We start from the raw sequence: 23,528 nt of genomic DNA, 5'->3' as shown, positions 1-23,528 counted from the left end.
AGTAATTCACAAGTGATCCAAAGATAATGAAGATATATGTAACACTGTTATTTGTGTATTAAAAATATTTAAAATATATTAGCAAGTAACATTTATTGTTACAGATCTTTAGTTTGTAATTTGTAAACTGATGTATTCAGAAGAATGACATCCTGAAATTGTGTTATTTCTAGGGATTGTATTGGATTTTTCAACGCTGAATAAAAACTATTGTTATTATTAAATCAGGTAATGTTGAGTTGCATAAAACAAATATCCTATTAATTCACTGTAAGGCACCCTCTTAATGTGAGTGAATAAATGCTGGAAATTGGCCATCTGGGCTATGGGGACTGGGTAAACACAGTTCTTGGAGCCCACATATGGACTAGTAACATTAGAAATTGCCACTGAAGATGTTTCGTAAATAAAAGAAGCAAAACACGTATGTCAAAAAAAGGTCTTCAATTTAGTTGCAAAGATGGAACATAATTCAATGAATTCTGAAACAACTAAGGAATGATGGAAAACAGAAAAAAATGAGGATATAGTTTAAGATGGTACAAAAAAGATGATAGAATATATCAGCAATATATACATTTGGCTGTAGGTGTGTTTCCATATATTTTATTGTTTCTTATATTCTTGTACCCTCTTTTTATATGACCAGTATGTTTTACATGCATACTTAATGTTTTTAATACTCACATTTAATAAGTTTGTGCAAATTACTGTGCCATATGCTAAATAAATAAATATCTGCCATAGTGGCTTAACTTTTTATGGAGGACGTCAACGCCTGCACACACCGATCAGTAGCCCATGCACCAATCTGCCCATTGCGGCAAGTCCAGTTGATATGACAGGAGACATGGGCAATGTGTCAGCGTCCGTTGGAGGAAGAGGCGAGTAGATTTGCTCTGACAGAGGATGGTCCTCCGGTTCCTGCATGGGCACGTCTCCTGGTGGCTGGCATCGCGATGACAGTGAAAGGGCTGCGTTGTGCGTATTGAGAGATGCCAAGATCCCGAGCATCAGGTAGAGCCAAAGGTGGTGTGGCAGCATTTGGAACAGGCGTTGCTGGCACCCGAGGCTGAAGCTGGTCTGAATGACGCACTGCAACACCCGTGTCCATCTGGATTTCATACAGGCATCTGCCACGGTGTCTTAAGATGCGGCCCGGGCTCCATTTTGGCCGCCTGCCATATCCCCGTACCCAGACGAGGTCGTCAGCGGTGAACCAGCCAAGTGAAGGCACCCGCGGCCGTGAAGTGGGAGGCCGCAGAAGATGAAGTAGCGTGTGGGGCTGTCAGCCATGTAAGAGCTCAGCCGGGCTGTGGGCGCCCATGGGGATGAAACGATAAGCCCTGAGCCTTAAATGTGCGGACCAGTCATTCAGCCTCACCGTTGGATTGTGGATGGAACGGCGGGGCCGTGACATGCGTAACGCCGTGACGAGCACAAAAATCCGCAAATTCGGAAGAGGCAAATTGCAGACCATTATCAGTAACAAGAGTAGAGGGGAGGCATTCCAAAGAAAAAATGCGGGCGAGAGCACTGGTTGTTGCCGCGGTGGTAGGCGACGTACAATGGACAATGAAAGAGAAGTTAGAGTAGGCGTCAATTACGAGGAGCCAATAAGTACCTAAAAAGGGTCCCGCAAAGTCAGCATGAATGCGCTCCCAGGGCTTCTCAGGCGAAGGCCACGGTGACAAAGATGACTTCGGGGCAGCGGCCTGTGACGCACAAGGGCCGCAGGCAGCGACCATGTGTGCTATTTCAGAGTCGATGCCAGGCTAGTACACATGACGGCACGCCAGAGATTTTGTGCGAGGCACACCCCAGTGCCCTTGGTGAAGGAGGCGCAAGACCGAAGCACGCAAAGACGCAGGTACCACAACACGCGGCGAAGCATTATCAGTGGAGAGGAGGATAACACCATCCCTAGCCGTGAGGCAGTAGCGCAAAGCGTAGTAGTTCCGCAATGGACCAGAAGTCTTAGTGGACGGGTGATCTGGCCAACCCTTCTGAATACAGCGTAAAACCCAGGAGAGGGTAGGGTCAGAACCTGTAGCAGCCACCAGCCTGTCCCCAGTGATGGGGAACCCGTCCACAACCCACTGCTTGGCAACATCCAGGAGGAAACACAAAAGTTCGTCCCTATCGAATGCCCGATCAGGACCCATGGGAAGGTGAGACAGAGCATCAGCATTCGCATGTTGAGCCGTTGGCTGGAAATGAATCTCATAATTGAAACGGGACAAGTAAAGAGCCCAACACTGGAGGTGGTGTGCAGCCTTGTCAGGAAGTGACGTTGATGGATGAAACAAGGAAACAAGTGGTTTGTGATCCATAATAAGATGAAATTTTGAGCCATACAGAAAAACACCAAACTTATGAAAAGCATAAATGATGGCCAAAGCTTCTTTCTCAATTTGAGAATACTTTTGTTGGGCATCCGTGAACGTTTTGGAGGCATAAGCAAAGGGTTGTTCCAAACCGTCAGAAAAACGGTGCGCAAGGACTGCACCGACCCCGTATTGAGAGGCGTCTGTGGCAAGAACAAGATGTCGGCCAGGTCGATAAGTAGCCAGGCACGGGGCCTGTTTCAGCATAGTCTTCAATTTCTGGAAAGCCACTTCACATGACGCGGACCAGTGAAAAGGCACATTTTTATGCAACAGGCGATGCAACGGCTGAGCCACCGAAGCTGGAGACGGTAAAAACTTGTGATAGTATGCTATTTTCCCCAAGAAGGCCTGCAGTTCCTTAACAGATGTAGGGCGAGGAAGGGCATCGATCACAGCGACAGTTTGTTGAAGCGGACGAATACCATCCCGAGAGAGTTGAAACCCCAAGTACATGATAGATGCCTGAAAAAATTTTGATTTCTGAAGATTACACTTAAGACCGGCAGTCTGTAAGACATGAAAAAGTGTGCGGAGATTTTGAAGATGTTCTTCAGTGGTGGAGCCAGTGACAACAATGTCGTCCATGTAATTGATACACCCAGGGACAGGGAGCAATAATTGTTCCAAGAATCGCTGAAAGAGAGCAGGGGCGCTAGCAAACCCGAATGGCAAGCATTGGTATTGATAGAGGCCAAAAGGCATGTTAAGGACCAGAAACTGCCGGGAAGCAGCATCGAGAGGAAGTTGATGATAAGCTTCTGACAGGTCAATTTTAGAAGAATACTGGCCTCCAGCAAGTTTAGTGAACAGTTCTTCAGGACGGGGCATAGGGTAAGTGTCGATGAGGCATTGAGCATTTACAGTGGCTTTGAAATCACCACAGAGACGAATATCACCATTTGACTTAGCAACTACAACGACAGGAGAGGACCACTCACTGGAAGTGACAGAAAGCAAGACCCCTGAAGCAGTGAGACAATCCAACTCCCGTTTTACCCGATCATGAAGAGCCACAGGAATGGGCCGAGCCCGAAAAAACTTAGGCCGAGCAGTGGGTTTGAGCATGATATGAGCTTCAAAATCATTTGCATGGCCTAACCCAGAAGAAAAAAGGGACAAAAATGTCGTCGACAAGGAATCCAGTTGAGCATAAGGAATAGCATCAGAGACAATACTGACAGAGTCATCTATGGAGACCCCAAAAAGGCGAAAGGCATCGAAACCAAAAAGATTTTCTGCGTTGCTCTGGTCGACCACAAATATGGGAACAGTGTGAACGACGGATTTGTAAGATACCTCAGCATTAAACTGTCCCAAGAGAGAAATCTTCTGCTTATTGTACATCCGTAATTGCCGAGTGACAGGGTACAGGAGTGGAGAACCCAGCTGAAGATACGTCTGAGAATTAATTATAGTGGCAGCAGAACCGGTATCCACTTGCATGCGAACATCTCGACCAAGGATTTGGACAGTGAGGAATAACTTCCCTGAAAGGGAAGAAGTGCAATTGACAGACAACACAGAATCAGAATCAGCATCATGTTCATGAACATCATGCATGCGGTTGGATTTGCAAACGGAAGACACATGGCCTTTCTTTTTGCAATTGTGACACACAGCCCAACGTTGGGGACAATCCTCGCGTGAATGTTTCGTAAAACACCGTGGACATGAAGGAAGTTGCTGGGGGTATTGCTGCAGTTTCTTAGCGGGTTGTTTACGGCTAGGCCGAGGCTGCGCGTGGGACGCACTGCGGCCACGTCCGCCGACGGGGACGCGCCGCACGCGTCGTCAACAGCACACAGAGGTTGTATTTCCCCGACATCACCCCACGCCTCTATTTGTGCCCCATTGGCGCGAGAAATTTCAAAAGACTGCGTAATGGAGAGAACTTCATCTAGAGTCGGATTCGCCAACTGAAGATCACGTTGCCGAACTTCTTTGTCGGGCGCCAACCGGATAATAGCATCCCGTACCATGGAATTGGCATAGGATTCTTTGTGAACGTCAGTAACAAATTGACACTTTCGACTGAGGCCGTGAAGTTCAGCAGCCCGAGCACGATAGGATTGATTTGGTTGTTTTTGACAATGATAAAAGGCAACACGAGAGGCTACCACATGCGTTTGCTTTTGAAAATAGACAGACAGAATTGAGCACATTTCAGCAAAGGACAAAGACGCAGGATCCTTCAAAGGAGCCAATTGCGACAACAACCGATAGATTTGAGGTGAAATCCAGGAAAGGAACAGAGACTTACATGGTTGTTCGTCCGTGACATGAAATGCCAAGAAGTGCTGTCGAAGACGTTTTTCATAATCAGACCAGTCTTCCGCCGTCTTGTCGTAAGGAGGAAAAGGAGGTATAGCCAATGCCGAGAAACACCCCGCATTTGACGCCGCGACGAAATCGCGAATCGCCGCTGTTAGAAGCATTTGCTGTTCAAGGAGATTTTGCAATAGTTGCTCGACAGTAGCCATGGAACACTGTGAGTCAACGGTGAAAAGGAAAAATCCCATCCTCGTCGCAAATTGTTAGAACTTCAAGTTAAACACATATATTTCGGAACGACACAACAACACATATAAGTCACAGAGTAAGTTGACAAGTAAGACACGTGTACATGTTAGCATTCGAATGTGCACTGAGTCCCAGTCTAGCGGCTGCTGCTCAGCTGGCTGCTTAGGTGGCGCAGCTGCTGCATGGCTGGCAGACAGTGCCGCACGTAGAGGACGCGTGTAATTGCGCGGCGGCACTTTGAATGATTGGCAAGTCACAACACATCCTAGTAGTTTTTTCATTGGAAGTGGAGAAAAAATAGAAAGTATCCTTTTCTGAAAGCAGCAGTTCATTAAAAAAAAGAAAAAAAGAAAAAAAAAAGAAAAAAGAACACTGTGTCTATTGAAATCCATCATATGCTGATTTGCTTTATGAGTTACCAGCTGTCATGATTTAGCTCAACACAACAATGCGTTATGGACATAAATTCTTTGATCTTGAGGTATACCAGGTTCTGAGAGCCTAACATCAAAATTTAGTCACAATTTTGTTTTTTGGAACGAGTATCCCAAGAAGCAGATCCACTGTGCATTTAACCTGTACTGTATTTATTAAATACAGTAAACAGCCAGAAGGTGCAGACTACTCCTTAATTATAGTTTTCATGTCTCATAGGAGTGGTGTGTTCAAAATCAACAGACATTTCAAGAAACACAAAATAAAATTTGTTTTCTGCTCTCCAGCATGAATACAAATGTTGCTGGATTCTTTAAAAGATGATACTGGTCTAAGAATCCCAAAAGTGTGTTAAGATCTCTTGTCTGTATGAGAGAACACATTAGTTAAGGACAAATGCAATGAATACAGGCATAACATTGGGCTAAGTCTGCCAGAAACATCTGCTGCTCCTGATCACTGTCTTGATATCAGACACAACATGAGTATGGATAGTTCAAGACACTATCTATCAGCCACTTCAATGTCCCAAGGATGCTACCATATAGAAACAGTTAAATTATTTATAGACAATGACTTAATCAACAGAGATATAGGACATCACTTCAGCAGTGATATGGGAACCAGTTTTGATGATACTAAGATATCAGGGGTAAATGAATCTAATGAAAATGCACTAATAGAAGCTCAAAGCTATGATGGCCAGATAGGTGATAAAACAGCTTTCCCAAGCACATACACCACATGTGGTTTGTGCCCAGTTATCAATTGAAAACATAAGGTCTGAAAATGAGTCCATGATCATATTTTTGGCACTTTATTTTACAGGGACGTCTTGATCACACAAACTTTTACACTTCACTATTACCGGTTTTGGCTACTGCCATCTTCAGATCATTAAATATCCTGATGTAGTATCAACATGAAACTAAACATGCAGGTAGATAGTAAGTGCACTTACTATGTACCTATATGTTTAGTTTCATGTTGATACTACATCAGAATATTTTATGATCTGAAGATGGCAGTAGCCAAAGCCGGTAATAGTGAAGTGTAAAAGTTTGTGTGATCAAGCTGGATCTGTAAGTGTTTGCGCCCAGGCTAAATATGTTGTACAATACTCAATCTATTAATTATAATGTGAAAAAAATTAAAATTAAAACTGATTTTTTCATTGATACAATCGATAAATTGTGTTTCTGGGAGGGGGTCGAGTGTGAACGTTATCTGTGATGATGTTACAATGCCTCCCCATTGATGAGCATCTGCATTGGTTTAGCAAGCCACCAGATAAATTGGCTAACCACAACAGCACCTTATAGTTAAAGCAGTACCTGCATATGCTGAGCAGTTACCTCATATAAATCTTGAGCATTTACTAGAAACACCAAATACATATTTAAACACACTACAAATATAACAGTTGGTTACTGTTTCCAACAATATACTGTTAGGGCTTGTTCCAGAAAGTCAATGGAATAGCATACATTGATGAGCCAAGACATTAGGACCAACTGCTTAATAGCTTGGTCATCCATCTTTTGAATGAAATACATCACTCCTTCTGCATATCAGGGATCTGACAGTTTGTTGGTAGGTTTGTGGAGGTATGTGGCATTTGGTGTCCCTGCCCAGGTCATCTCGACCCGTTATCATCGGGGACACTTCCGTCCGTACGGGAAGCCTCCTCCTCGAGACTTTGCGGTGAGTCATACAACGCCTATGGACATTAGCCATCTCCAGGACACCTCCATCAAGACCAGTGCAACAATTTCAAAGGGGGGAAAAGTGTTGTGACTCGCCGATCATTCAAAGTGCTGCCGCGCAATTACACGCGACCTCTATGTGCGGCGCTGTCTGCCAGCCATGCAGCAGCTGCGCCACCTAAGCGGCCAGCCGAGCAGCGGCCACTAGACTGGGACTCAGTGCTCATTCGAATGCTAACGTGTACACATGTCTTACTTGTCAACTTACTCTGTGACTTATATGTGTTGTTGTGTCGTTCCGAAATATATGTGTTAAACTTGAAGTTCTAACAGGATGCACATAGTCTAAATTTCATTAGAATATATGCTGCATTGTGACCTCATGCAGCCAAACCCTAAAGGTTTTGCCTACATAGGATTTACATCAGGCAAATTTTGTCACTGAGACATCAACATGAGTTCACTATAATACTCTTCAACTCTTCTGCTGGGAGATGACACTGCCATTGGGGACAACATGAGACATGAAGGGATGCAGGTAGCTTGCAGCTATCAGCATTACTACCACAGGTCCCACAAAATTTCAGGAGAATGTCTCCCACAGCATAATACTGTTTCCATCAGCTTATGCCCATTGCGCACTATACATTTTGAGCTGCAATTCACCTTGATGATGGCATTTGTGGAGATGACCATTGACCTAGTGTAGCAAAAATGTGATTCACCCAAAGAGATGACACATTTCCACTGATCAATGGTCAAATCTCAATGATCCCATGTCCACTGTAATTGGAATTGATGAAGTCTTTGGGTCAACATGTGAACAAGTAGGGGCAGTCTGCTGCAGAGTTCCATGTTCAACAACAATATACATGTGCTCCAAAACACTTATGTGTGCACCAGCATTGTGCTCTTTCAGCACAGATGTATCAGATTATCATCTATCCTACTTTACAGAACAGACAAGCCTCTGAACTGCACGTTTTGTGAAGAACCATGGACAGCTAACCATTTAGCACCTAGCAGTAGTTTCACTGTCCTACCTCTTTCTGTAGATACTCATGACAGTAGAACATGAACTTTCAAACAGCTTCACTCTTTTTGAAATACTCGTTCATAGGTTCTGCATAGTAATAATGTGTCCTTTGTTAAAGTCACTTATCTCAATGGATTTCACCATTTGTAGCTCATATTTTTGCTAGGGAGATTCCCTATCTGTGTCTATTACATTGACATACTTTTGCTGCCATATCACATACCCGCAATTCCACCAGGTGGCATCCAACATCACAATAGGCAGCAGTCATAATGTTTTTGCTTACCAGCACATATTTTTTGGATTTTCCATAAAAAGAAAAAATGAAACATATTTTCACCATAAAGTGTCAAAAGATGAGGTAAAAACTGGGTGAAAAGGGAAAGGTGGGAAATAGCATCAGTTTATATTTGATTACTAAGTGTCATAAAATTCTTCCAGTTTGATTCACAATAATTGATGATTGACAAATTATTATTGTAACAATGCCTATTTAAATTTTGTGAATGTCACTGCTATGGCATTACCCTTGTTAATCATCCAAATTACATATTAAACAGGAACAAAGGAATCAAATCTATCAATAATAAAATGATAGCAGTATTATTTACATATTTTAGAAAGAGAAATTCAGTGTGAAAACTGTACCATAAAGGTTTTTACAAATTCACAAAAAATTTAATTTAATGAATAAATGATTACAAACTATACTTTTAGGTGCCCCTCCCTGTCCATGAACAATAGAAAACAAATTCTTGGGCACACTCTTCCTTCAGCAACAACATAAAGATATCTGTATCAGAAATAGGGTCATTCATAAACATTCCAGAATATCTGATTCAACTGATCCAAACTTTTATACGTGTTTATCAAGACTACTGGGAGTTCAATCCCCTGATAGTACATTCTGATTACTTGTCAGAATACTTGTAAATTTAGAGTTTTATCATGCAAATACTTCTTTTAGTACAAAAAACACTAAAGTTAATGTAATAATGAAATGATTAAATGGTTCAGTCACCTCAAATGTATGACATTAACATACTAGAATTTTAAAATGCATTACAAACATGTCAGATGTAGTATAATCACGTTTTAAAATTTTTAAAATTTTATTCACATATCAGCTAAAATATTTGTTCAGGAAGTTCCATTCAGACTCAGTCTGTTACTGTAACTGCATTAGAACAAGAAAAAGCTCTATGTGACAAACAATGAAACATTTCACTGATTTTATTCACAACAGACAGTATGAAGTGTGGCATGCTATATCTATAAAAGTCACACATTACATGAATGGTAATGTATGGCTACATGCTTCATAAGGGGTAATTATGGATTAAATTTGGAATCTTAACATTATAATTATTGAAAGTCATAATATAAATACACAAATACATGTTAAAGATATTACCTGTGGTGTTAAAGATGTCATACAAAACCAAAGGCATTCTTTTAAATCAAATTCTCGTTTCTCTTCATCGTCTTTATATTTTTCACGATTATTCTGATAACTGTAGGGACTCCAGCGATCAAAGACCCACATTAAGAAACTGCAACACCATCAGTTGAAAACTATGTAATGGAGTCTAGAATTGCAAGGTACAATATGAAGAAAAAAAGAGGTACCAAATTACCCAACATTCGCAAAACATATATGAACATAATAGTACAGTTAGATAGATAAAAGGCAAGGAAAATTAACAACAAAATGTTGGAGCTTGTTGAGTCTTCCATAGAAAGAAAGGTCATCAGGAAAAATGAAAGAGCAAAAAGTATATCAAAATAGAAAATGAGGAACAGAAAGACACAAATCATTTTAAACAACAATTGCCATTTATCTGAAAGCCCTTTTCTAGTGAGCCACCAGATAAATTGGCTCACCACAGCATCATTCTTATATTGCAGCAGTGTCTGAAGATGCTGAGCAGTTGCCTTGTAGAAATCTTCTATATTTTCTTCAAACACTTGAAAACCATTTACACAGATAGTATATTGGGAAAACCTCGAACAGTATCTTTGTCAAAGAGAGTCAAGAGGGGAGACAGGGCACATTTAGGTCTACATCTGTGTTGGATCGCATTGGCGTTCTCTTTATTTTTGATAAAAATTTGCTGTTAATTTACAATGACCTATTTGCATAAATCACAGTGCTCATTAAGGAAGCAATTAGTCACTCCCTTTCTTGTTCCATCTGTTAATGGAGAGACGGACAGAGAGAGAGACAGATGGACAGAGAGAGAGAGAAAAAGAGAGAGAGCAAGAGAGAGAGCGAGAGAGAGAGAAAGAGAGAGAGAGAGAGAGAGGAAGTACAGACTTTATTCCTCTGCATGTGTTCTAATATTTTTTGTTAATTCCTTATGTAAAATTATTTTAATGTAGTATCACAAGTTAGATAATGTACAAGCATAGTTTTTCTTTACAGTTACAAAAATTTTAACATGATGGAAAAATGTAGGCTTTGTCATTGATTTGTGAGTACTGGGCTATGGTGTAAAATTTGTACAAAGTATTCTAATTGGGGGAATGCAATGGGAAAGACAGTTGGTATTCAGGTGAGAGCCTCTCCTGGAAGTGTAGGATATGTAGCAAAAGTAAGTTAATGGAGGAGCAGAAGTGTAAGATCTGTATCCTCCAGGAGCAGTTATAAAACACAAGGGACAGACTAGATAGGATGAGGGGTTGGGGTTGGTTGTTTGGGAGAAGAGACCAAACAGCGAGGTCATCAGTCTCATCGGATTAGGGAAGGAAGTCAGCCATGCCCTTTCGAAGGAACCATCACACCATTTGCCTGGAGCAATTTAGGGAAATCCCGGAAAAGCTAAATATGGATAGCTGCACGCAGGATTGAACTGTCATCCTCCCGAATGCGAGTCCAGTGTGCTAACCACTGTGCCACCTTGCTCGGTACAGGATGAGGAGGGAGAAGGGCACTGGGAATTGGAACTGGCAGTTGGTAGGAAGGCTGCTAGGAGGGGGATATATTCACACAACTGCAAATTGTGTGTCACCAATAGATATGATCAATTGTTAGAGTTTAGTGTAGAGGACTGTCTTGTAGCTGTAGGTGTAGGAAACATGCAGAAGACTTCAACAGTTAAAACACCAAAGTCAGTTTTAAGTTCAATAAAAAGAAAAAGATTCTGGAATTAGGTAGTTCTCATGGCCAGTGGTTAGGCCAACAGTTTGTAGTGGGACAAACTGTGCAAATGAACCTTATACCAAATGTCTCACATCTCAGTATATTTTACTCATGTGTATTGCCAGAGACTATATGGTGGAACACAATGCTAATGACACCTGTAAAGTTTTGTGTCACTAATCAAGTAAAAGAGTATTATTTCATAAGTAATTTCTGGAAACAAATTGCAAACAAATAGCAGTGATTCTTCTTGCAAGAAAATGGTAATGTGCTATTGTGACATCTAACAGTTATTTTGTAGGAATATTTTGTGAAATAAAAGTGAAACAGACACTCTATATTTTATATTACATACCACTGAGAATGGATCACATCTTGTAGTTAGTGAAAAGTTATGTGATTGGAAGAAACTCTAACACTGGAATTGTGTTACCTGTACTTAGACACATTGTATGTAGTATTATTTTGAGTTCATATTTGTTTAGGTCATCTGTAAAGGAAGAAACACTGGAGAGGTAAAATTTTTAATTGTATAGAACTTGCTATTCATGTAGAAGACTAATGAGGAAAACTAGTGGGATCAGGGAGGTCACAAACCTGTATTTTATGTATTTTAATACGTATAGTGTGAACAAGTTTGTTGAGATATTGTTTGTGACACAACCCATAATGTAATGATGTATATATTGAAGTGAAAAGTTGCAAACGCACATTGATATAATAGAAACTGTAAATATAACAACGAAAATAATCAATTTTTGACAGTATAATGTAGCTGGATAGATATAAAATCTACTCACCAAGCAGTGGCAGGAGAACACACATGTAAAAAAAGTTTTACTTATGCAAGCTTTGGAGCCACTAGCTCCTTCTTCCAGCAGAAGGGTTGAAGGGAAAGGAAGAGGGATGAAGTGAAAGGAACTGAAGGGGTTTAGGCAAAGGGGCAGAGTTTAGAAAACTCACCCAGAAGTGCACATCAGGGGAGACTTACCGGATGAGAAGGAAAGAATGATTGTTGGAGACTGTACTAGACCTGGATCTGACATAATATATCTATAATACGAAATCCTAGATAATCTTTATTTTGTGTTAATTTGGTAATTTATTCCATGTAAAACCACTGTAATAGAAACTAATATAATTAACTTTTTAATTACAAGCTTATAAAATGTATTGTAAATAGATATAATATATTTGTATTTTGCCAAAATATATTCACTTCATAAAAAAAACCTGCTTAATGAGGGCATCAAGCAATATGTCTACAATTCATGAAAACATTATCCACAAAAGCCAATTTGTGATTAAGAAAAACAAAATTATTTTGCACAGTACATTACAAAATTTACTATTATAACCACTGTGTACCACTTTAGTAATTTATTTCATGTAAAACTACTGCAGCACGAACTTTTGTAACTAACATTCTCAGTTGCCAATCATGTATATGGCAATTTTGATAATTACTGTTTTGTTTTCCCTATGTTAGGAGTCACATAAGCCAACAGTACACTAGACTTCACAATGCTGGTGATTTGGCACTCACTCACCAACATTTCCTGCAGCTTCTAACATACACTCAGCTAATCAAGCATGAATGCTGATACTTTAAATATAATGAGTGACAAACTTTCAAACAGGTATTTGTCACCATCAGTACTTTTAGTAGACTAGAATACTCATCATGTTTTGGTAGTCATCCATATAGAATCCTGGGTGTAAATCTGTCTTCACAGCCTGAGTAATCATAATTTATGGAATCTGGGTTTTCTAAAAATTAACACCATTTTACATCTTCTTTGAATTTATTGTAAATTTCCTCCACTCTACCTTAAGCATTAACAAAACTCACAACAACTCCTAAAACCTCTCTCTTCCTATCTCTTCAACTCATATTTGTATGTGTGTGTGTGTGTGTGTGTGTGTGTGTGTGTGTGTGTGTGTGTGTTTCAACTCATATTTGTATGTGTATGTGTGTGTGTGTGTGTGTGTGTGTGTGTGTGTGTGTGTGTGTGTGTGTGTGTGTGTGTACTCACAACAACTCCTAAAACCTCTCTCTTACTATCTCATCGACTCATGTTTGTATATGTGCGTTGAAGAGGTAGGAAGAGAGAGGCTGCCTTCCACAACAAGTTGATTTCACAAGCTGATACAGTTTCCCACCTGCATATGCATTCAACTATTTCTTGCCGATGACATGTACGCTACCCTCCAAAACCAACTGAATTCACAGGCTGATACTGTTCATGTGCAGCATGCATGTTGTGCAGGGCAGGCATTGAAAAAAGAAGAGAAAACAGTTTTTTTGCTCTATCTCCTCCCATATTGGAGCTAGGAGGTTATCAACCCCACAGTATTGATAGTCCTGAGGCCAGACAGATTGTGCCTCACATTTCCTTGATGTTGTCATCTGCCCTAAAGCAAATGGGTGTCCCAGCCACAGTATTTACTGGGAACCCATCCACAAGGACTGATATCTGCAGGCTACCAGCTGTCACCATCTGTTGTAGAAACATTCTATTCTGAGAACCTTGGTGCAGCAAGTGGAAGCTGTTTCAGATGCATAAAAGCTGCTGAAGATACTGAGTCAATTATGGAAAGTATTAAAGGAAAATGGCTACAACAACTGCCAAATTATACTATCTTTCTGAAAAGACATAAGCAGAAAAACCACGAGGAGGACTTGAAGAAGCTTGCATTTTTTCCATTCTGTGGCTTAGTAACAGGGAAGGTAAGCTCGATCCTAATGGGTATAAACTTGATTCAGCCTTAAGGGTTCTAGGGTTCTAGAAAAATATTGACAACTCATGAGTACTATGAAACACAATATAAGCCTCAGAACACCAAGAGTATATAGAATACTGTGTGTTTATGTGAACCATTTTATGGAAGATAGACTGTGCATACTAATGAACAGCGATGTGTAGAACCTGAGAGATGTTTCCATTCTCAGTCCCCTGAGAAATAAGTGGCAGCAGAGCATGATCTAGAAAATGGACATTGTATTGCATTCAATGAGACACATTATTATATGGACCGTTAGTGTCTGAGATAGTATAATAGAAGAAATTACTGAGATAAGAATTTGTCACAACACCCGCAGTAAAGGCAATAGCTATGCATGACTTAGGACCCAGCCATCGGAAGGTTAAAGTGGACATGCCAATGGAAATGTTAGCTTATATGTCACTGGAGTAAGCACTAGTGATGGCAAAGAAGGGAGCACAGCTACATAAAGGTGATAGCAGCATCCAAAAGACAGTCACAACTTGACAATAGCCAAGAAGTACTCAGCCAAAAGCTTGTGGATTTTAAACTACTCCAGGCAGCTGGAAGCTTGAGAAGATTTTATTAGAGATTTTCATATTTTATTGCTCGCTACATGCAAACTCCTACTCCTGCAGAAAAAAATGAACAGGATGTTTTTGTAGGATATTAAATATAGTTAAATTGTATACTGGGATATGTTTCCACCGAAAGTCACAGTTTTCAGGTTATTCAAGAAAAACACATTGGAAGGTCATTTTTGTACATTTTTCTTGAATAATTTAAAAACCTTGGCCTTTAGCAAAGAATGTATCCAATACAAAATTTAACTACATTAAATTTCCTACAAAAAGGTCCTGTTCATAATGTCCACAGGAAAAACGGTTTTTGCATAGCAAGTGCAAGAATATGAAAATCTAGTGTCTAGTATTTGAAGGTGTTGCAGTTTGAATAAAACCCACAGGTGGCAGCAGCTGAATCGTCTTGTATAACCAATAGTTTCACAATAAACTAAGAAATGGCAGATTCCTGTTAATGATAACTTTGTCAGGATGTGTGCATGTAAACAGTGGAAAGTGCCAAAACATGGCTACCAGTAGTAGTAATACGTGGGGTGTTGATGCTAGGAAAATGCATTTGAGGGTTGATTTGTATAAATCTGAGGATGATGTTGGTAAGTATGACTCAAATAAAGATCTTAAATATCTTCCTGTATGCAAATGCGCTCCAAAAATTGTTGCTAAGTGGGTATATCTATGTTAAATTAGTATAGGAAGTAAACAATGATAAGTTATGACCTTTAACACAATTGCCATGAATTTATGTGACAAGGTGATGCTAAACATCAAGGGTCATTCTTAAAATTGTTTATATGCTGTAGTAAGGTACTTGCTAAAATTAATTTTACGTTGTGCCGAATTAATTTTTGAGGGTTTCATACTTTATTGTTGCAAAAATTGTTAATGGAATTCTTAGTATCAACAAATGAAACAATTGGGATCTTTCAGATTTGTGTTTTTGAGAGGTTTCACAATAAAACTTCTTAAATTTGGTAAGTCAATGCTAACTCAAGTTAAATGCACTGAGTTTGAAAATAAACTATGTTAAGTACCCACTGAAGAATTTACCATTTTAAACGTTGTAAGCATATTAAAAACCAATGATTTATCTAAATAAAACAATCACATTGGACATAATAGAAATGTCTTATTAGAGATTTTATTGAAAATTTACTGCACAATTTCTCCAAAGAATGAACTTGTCTCATAGCACTGTTTACATTGGAGGTCTTCATTTCTTGTGCTCTTTGAAAGTTGCTTTCCATTAGAATGTTTAAACCAGGGCACTAGCACTAACCAGCATCCTTGACAGCTGACTAGTGGGGTAAGGATATCACATAGAACAAAGCAGGAATTATATCAAAGCTAGTGAATTTTAACAATCCAGATGGTAAGCTGTCCTGGAAAGCCCAGGTTCAGGATCTTGTTCAAAGACTGAATGCTGTTACATGTACCATTAGAACAGTATCTGCAATAAGCAGAATCTGCTCCACTCTGAACACTGATATGAAAAAACTATATCTGGTAACAGCCACTGATAATAATTAATAGCCTGCAAGTAGAGACATACAGGCTCAGTTTCTATTGCTGCCCAATTACAGTAATGTCAGCTATGGATAACAGCTTCTGTATAAAGATTAACATTTTGACTATGGGAGAGTAATTTTTTGATACAAAATGAGAAGGCAAATTTCAGCATCTAAGTCTTTTCATTATAGACATTATCAAAAGTTGTTTACTCAACACTTTTATATCTTTTATGTAACATGATCCTACAAGTAAGAATAGGTACAAGTGCGGCGTGGATTTGTTCTATGAGGTTCGTACTGATTCCAGGCACATGGACAAAATATTTATTTGCATATGAGGTCCACATTAAGGAAAATAGCAGAAGGGTGACTGCACTACAAACCTCGTTTTCTTGTTGTAGCAAATATTTCATGTGAATTTACACATATAGGATTACTATATTTTTCAGGAACTAATGATTTATTGTTTTTTTTTTTTGTATAGTTAAAATGAGTGGTATACTCATACAAAAACTGGATCAGAGATGAGGAAGACCAGAAGGGAATTGGAACCAGGATGCAGAATAAAAGGTTTTTACAAAAATTAAGAAGATCTCTGATGAATCACTCTGTAAAGGAAAATACATTTCTTATACTCATTCAGGCTTACACAGATGCTTGCATCAGTTTCAGTTTCCTTGATGGTACAGAAAATAGACAGGTTTTTCCATTTAAAATATCATCTTTCTGTTTGTCCAATGTAATGGAATGCTAGGTTCATTGGTGACCAGATAAACTTGTGCCACTAGGAAAGGGAGTGTTTGGGGTGAGGGTTGCAAAGACAATGACAAATCAGCATCTCTCCGTATCAGCTGAAGCAATTTCTGCCAAACTTAGTACATGTATGATTGAAGAAAGTACTGGGACAGTAATACACCCATACAATCACTATGGCTGCCAGTTGGAATGAAATGAGGAGTCATAAAAGCATAACTCAAGAAAGCCTGGAGCAGTTTCAACCAAATTTGGTGTACACTCTGTGGCGAAGCAAGCTGGGATAATTTTAATTCCCCTCTTGTTTTGCCATCTGACTCCTTAAATCATGTTTTCATGTTTAACTAATTACCATCAACTTATGTGAATATAATCTGCATTTTCATAAAAGAGAAAGATTGGCCCTCAGTTTTAAAGAGTTTATCACCAGATCTGATTTTGTGCTTAGTTTTATGTGTATAATTGATTTTCTAATTCGTTTCAACTATGCCTTGTTACTACCGTATCTTTTGCTATAGGGTGAAATCAGTAATTGTTTCATAATTTAAATTCTATTGTTGACAGATAAAAAAATATAAATTCTGTACTAATTATGAACATTTGGAGGAACAAATACTAGTAATCTTAAAGTATCTATTTGGATCAATTTGAAAACATGTTAGCAAAGCCAGCCCTTAATTAATTTCAAAGTAATTAACAGTTTTTTTCAAAAGTATTGTTTGCATAATGATGTAAATTTAAGCATTTAAACAAATAATTCAGCTTAACTCTTGTGGTCGAAGAAACTGTTAAAAAGATGGAATCTTTTGATGTATTCAGTTAATTTCATGAATCAAGTTTTAATTGTAATTTCTGTAAATTAAACTTCCCCAGTTTTTGGCCATGAGACAGTTTATGGTTAGTTTCGGAGGTGTAACCTGTGCAGGTTAGAACAATAACAATGCTTCAAATTAACTGTGGAATAAGTGTTAAACAATTAGGCTGTGTAAAAACAGTGACAGTGTCTATTCCATACATACCTGATTATTCTTTAAGATCTGTGAAATTTGTGGTTAGGCTTTACTGCTCATAGATGTTCAACAGGAAACTATTGTAGCAGTATGTGGATGTTCACCTGCAAACTATTAATGAGGCTTATGGAAAGTTAAACAGTAGTGCACTGGCCAGATAAATGTGTAAATGGTGAGGTGGCAGGGGGGGGTATGCGAAAAGCGAAAGTAAAAGACAGTGAAATGCAATTCCCTGTTCTGCGTTAACTGTTTTAAATAGTTTGGGTCTCTTATTCACCAGAATCTGTGGGATCACCTTGACTGGGCTGTTTGTACCATGGGTCCTCAAACAAAAAACCTAGTGCAGTTGGCAACAGAACTGGAGTCCATATTCCTTTCAGTATCTTCCAGACCTCATTGACTATCTTCCAGTATGTCTGACAGTGGTCCACACTACAAAATTTGGTTATCCAGCATTCTGAGAGGTGGTCACATTAATATGACTGGACAGCACATTTATCTCTTAAGGAAATATGTTGAAAATAATACTTTTTTTTTTTTCAAAACAACAGTTCAGTTCATGGAATCAATATGAGAAATAAGACTAACCTTCACAAAGATTTGAATTCATTTACTTTGGTCTTGAAAGGTGTCCATTATACAAAAATGCATAGTATCAATAACTTGCCAACACTTGTAAATAGATTATCTTAGTTCAGTTTAAGTGGTGCCTATAGGATTTATTGGTGGCCAACTTCTTCTACTTTACTGACAAATTTCTTAGTAGAACCAACTGATATGTGTATATTATTAATAATATTATGGACTGTTGAGGGGATATGCTACTACAGAGCCCAATTGTCCACAGTATTTTTGGGTAAGTTGTCTTCAAGGAGAAAGTACCATGTCTTCTCATGGATTATACTTTTACATAATTCAGCTACTGTATTTTGTTCTGGAGTGAGAGGTACTGTTCTCTGATACTGGCTCTTCCTTCATTCATAACATTCATTAGCATCTTAGTTACAAACTGCTTTCAGAGCACAAGATATGAATCCTGTTTTCGGTTTGGTATTCACAAACCTTCATCAATTTTTCAGTTATTTTTGGTACCTGGTTATTATTTATTTGTGTATCATTGGTTAGAATTAGAAAGTATCCTTCTCTTCTAATTGGCATCATATGCATTGGTTGACACAGATCTAAATGACCTAATTCAAGGATTCTCTTAGCTTGAGATGTAGACAACTGTAAAGGAAGTCAAGTCCACTTAACTTCCAACTGTGTTTCACTGTAGTTTATTAACAGCTTTCATATTCATAACACCTTTGACAACAGTCTTATGTAGTTTCCATTGTGTCAGAGTATAGATGTGCCAGCCTCTTATGCCGTATATTATTGTCACTTGAAAATGACTCTGACATTGCTTCAATGGCCAAATCAATCATCAGTTCAATCTGTTCATTCCATTAATAACATATTAAAATGGCAGCCATATTCTCCACTGTGTCATGAATGTATAAAAAAACAACTGGACATTTTTTGGGTGAATTTAACACATGAGAATTGTGTGACATACATTCATATGCTCTAAAGCCTGTTTCCTAACCTGTTATAACAGCTTACCTGAATCTGGTGCCACATAGAATGCTCCTTTTGACAGTGTTTTATGGTTGGTCTGAGGTCTTCTCCAACAGTTCTGCACTAAACACTTGTGTTTATTACAGTTTAACATCTTCCCATTTGGGAATGTAATGTATTATTCTCATGATCCCTCCTTTTAGCCTGAAGTGCCACATTATCAGATGTGATTTACATCAAATGCCATCATTTACTTCTTTAGTAAGTTCTTCTTAGTTAAATACCATGTGAGGGAGTAATGCATTCATGGTTTACTTCAAAACTTTAATCATTCAAATTGCTGGATGTAGAAATAATCTTTGCTACACTCCCTTCAATAGAAAAGCAGTTTTGTAGAAGGGTTTTCAGTGAGCCTTTTCTTCTTGATAATACAGAGTCTCTGTAGACAGCATGTATTATGCTTCTTTGGTGATGTTTGTTATTCTTGACATGCACATAGAGCAATAAATGAATGAAATTATCTTCACTGATGTGGTACATATCTTTGTTTCATCAACATATCTTCCAACACATCCTCATAATTGTTTGTGTACATGTACATCTTCACAATGAACTGCCATGTGCTATAATTCTCTCTTCCCAAAAGTTTCTATCTCTAATGACCTTATTCCTGATAGGATATGAAACTCTAACCTTCCTTCTTTCATTTACATTTGTTGATTGTTTGCAAGAGTTTTGAGATAAGCCATCATATCTTAAGTCTGTATTAGAACTATAAAATTTCAATGATAAACACATTTTCTGTTCAAGCAATCCATGCCACTTTAATTAATAAGAGTATTAAGACTTAGTCACTGATATTGTGAGATCACATCCTGTGACATGGAATAATTTCAGTTTGATTAATGTAATTTATTAATGCTTTATACATTGGTAAAATATAAAATGAACATTTTAAGTATGGAATGTACAACATGTTGGGTATATACAGCAACAAACATGACTTTGTAAAGTTAAAAATTCTCATGGCATAGATTCTAACTCCCAACAGTCCTTATTACAACTATGTGTTTAGTCTAGTTCACACTATTTTGAAATACTCTTCCTGATATTTAATTAATGTATCACCATTCAGAGAATTGCCACTAATTACTTTACCAAATATATCTGTATTTTTTCTTTCACTAATTTGCAGTAGCATGCATTTGTCAAAGTTTAAAGTTGGTTACAATTCATTACAACATGCATATTTTTTGTTACTACTTCTGAATTTTACCTCAGTTATATACTGAAATGATACTTTCTTATAGACAACATCAATACTAACATCTTATCATCTCTCTGAACTCAACATATCATATTGTTTATTATGGAGGGATGCTGATTCACTTTTTCAAGCAATAAAATGAGAAGATATGATATGCAATATGTAAACCAAACAAAATCGCTGCGCGGACTGGCCGTGCAGTTTGAGTCACCATGTCACGAAATACATGGCACCTCTTGCCAGAGGTTAAAGTCCTCCCTCAGGCATGGGTGTGTGTGTTGGTCATACATAAGTTAGTTTTAAGTAGTGTGCAGGTCTAGGGACTGATGACCTCAGCAGTTTGGTCCCTTAGGAATTCACACACACACACACACACACACACACACACACACACACACACACACACACCAATATCTTAGCCCTCATGTATAATGGTAGAACATGTAAAACTATACATAAGAACTTTCCATAATAATGTGTGTGTGTGTGTGTGTGTGTGTGTGTGTGTGTGTGTGTGTGTGTGTGTGTGTGTGTGTGTGGGTTGTGTATGTAGTGTGTGTGGTCTTCAGGCCTGGGAAATGAATGAGTAGCAAAGCACAAGCTTTTACATTATTATAAATTTCTTTGCTAAAGAGTATTGTACTCATACACAAGACATAAACAGAATTTTCACCATTTAAACAGATTAGCATTGTATGCAGTAGGATAGAGGCTCCAGTCTCCATCCAGCCATCCTGATTTAGGTATTCACTGTTTTCCTAAATTACTTCAGGAAAATATGGGAAAGTTCCTGCAATAAGCCCATGGCTGACTATCTGTCAGATCCTTGTCAAATTATAGCTGCAAGTATGTCCTTAAACTGTAATATCAAAACATGTTCAAAATTCTTGTAAAAGTGACCCACAGATGAATAAAACTACTACTACTACTAATACTAATAGTATTAGAGCTATGATGGCCTTTGTGTCAATTAACTGAGAACATGAGCATTCTTATGACACTACTTACCTTGGTCACATTGAAATCAGTGACATTTGTGACGAGCACCAGCTGTATGTGCACTACCTACCTCCAAAGTTCAGACTGGTGGTGTTGGTGAGAACTATCTGAATGGTCTGAGTGGCAAATAAAGCATCCTTGTGTCTGTTATTTTATTCCAGAAGATGTTAAACAAAAGGAAGCTGCTGCAACAATCCTGCCCACTAGGTCATCTAGAAATGTAACAGATGTTTCATACACCCACAGGAAAAAATTAGTTGGTGACAGATCAGGTGATGATGATGGCCATGCAACTGGCTCACCACAACCAGTCCAGTGGCCAGGAAAGGCTGCTTACAGATCTGCCCTCACTTTCCTGCTGAAATGCACAGCGGCTCTGTCGTGCTGAAATGCAGTGATGAATAGGCATGGGAACATCATTCAACATGTCTGGTAGAACCTCTCAAAGGGATATGAGTTATGTACAATGATCATGTCAGTCCAGGAGAATATATAGACGAATTAAACAGTCACCAATGATGCCAGCCCGCAATCAAGGGTAAATTTGTGTTATAAGGCATGGGTACTTGTAACATGTGGGGTCACATCGACCCACATATGCAGGTTATGAACATTCAGTCACACCCTTGAGTGAGAATGCAGCCTCATCGGTGAAGAGGACACTCACTGTGAAGCTTCAGTCTGCAGCAGATTCCTTCAGAAGCCACTGTGCAAATCCCATGGGCTTGTTATAATCCCCCAGTTTCAATGCCTGGAAACATTGTGAATGGCAATAGATGCAGTCCTTAATCATGTGCAGTGCACCAGATGGAGTTTTGGGGGATATCAATGGTGTGGCATACACCTCATGCACTTGGTGGTGGCATCCACTGCACCCTTCTGAGAATGTATCTTCTGCCACAAGTGTCTGTGCTGTTTGTCGGGAACCAGCATCTGGCTTGTACAGATGGAACAAGCTGGTTTTGCACAGTCAGCAACGCAGGATGGTGAATAACGTGTGGTGCAGCATCTTTCTATTTTGACATTTCACACAATACAATCACATGGCTTCTAGTCCATTGCAGTTGGCTGTGCCATACCTCAAATGCATCTCAGGCATTTCATGGTGTGTGTAGCTAGCCATGTTGCTCCCAAGGCTTCCATGGCATGAATGGTGATGATCTCCATGCACTCAGTCCATGTTTGTGTAGCAATGTCCTCATGTGATTGTAGGTCTCTTTTGTGGTGTTTGTGATCCCCAGTTACTATTAAATTACTGCGCCTTGTTGTATGCCTGATGTGTCACATCAGTTTGTAAATGGTTTTCTGAATCACCCTATATTTTTGTTTCTCAAAAGTGCCTCTTTTTCTTATTCATTGTACAGGGTGTGACTGCATGTATTTGTCAAACTATAAGACATAAATTATGAAACTTGGGACACGTATTAATGGAACATGTTTAGATTACATTTGTTCAACAAGTCCTCCACCAGCGACATGAATAATATCACATCAGCCCTCGAATTCCTCCAATACACAGGTAAGCTTGTCCATCATCAATGGTGCTATGGCAATATGTATCCGGTTCTTCTGCTTTCTGTGGTAGTGTTCGAGCATACACAATATCCATCATGAAACCCCACAGGAGGAAGTAACAAGATGTCAAATCCAGTGACTGTAGAGGCCAGCTGAGAAGTGCTAAGTTGCCAGTGTTTGAGGACCACTTCGACATCATGGTAGAGTTTCATTCAGATATTCACACACTTTGCAATTCAGTGAGGGGGTGCCACATATTGTTAAAAATGAAGTTGTTCTCATTCATGTTAACAATGTTCCCATCAAAGAAGAATGGGCTGTAAACAGTTTAGTGGTATTA

The 23,528-nt window shown here is 38.9% G+C and overlaps 1 protein-coding gene across 1 annotated transcript in view; it reads right to left on the bottom strand.

The window, feature by feature from the left end:
- Positions 1-23,528, bottom strand: part of LOC124792201 (ionotropic receptor 25a) — a 436,300-nt gene that overhangs the window by 174,648 nt on the left and 238,124 nt on the right. Inside the window, exon 12 of the mRNA XM_047257921.1 lies at positions 9,502-9,640. Within this exon, the coding sequence (XP_047113877.1) occupies positions 9,502-9,640 (139 nt within the window). The remainder of the gene's footprint in view (positions 1-9,501; positions 9,641-23,528) is intronic.

This window comes from Schistocerca piceifrons, chromosome 1 (genome assembly GCF_021461385.2).
Source record: "Schistocerca piceifrons isolate TAMUIC-IGC-003096 chromosome 1, iqSchPice1.1, whole genome shotgun sequence".
NCBI lineage: Eukaryota > Metazoa > Arthropoda > Insecta > Orthoptera > Acrididae > Schistocerca > Schistocerca piceifrons.
Note: the sequence above shows the minus strand (reverse complement) of the source record. Positions and strands in the feature narration are given on the sequence as shown.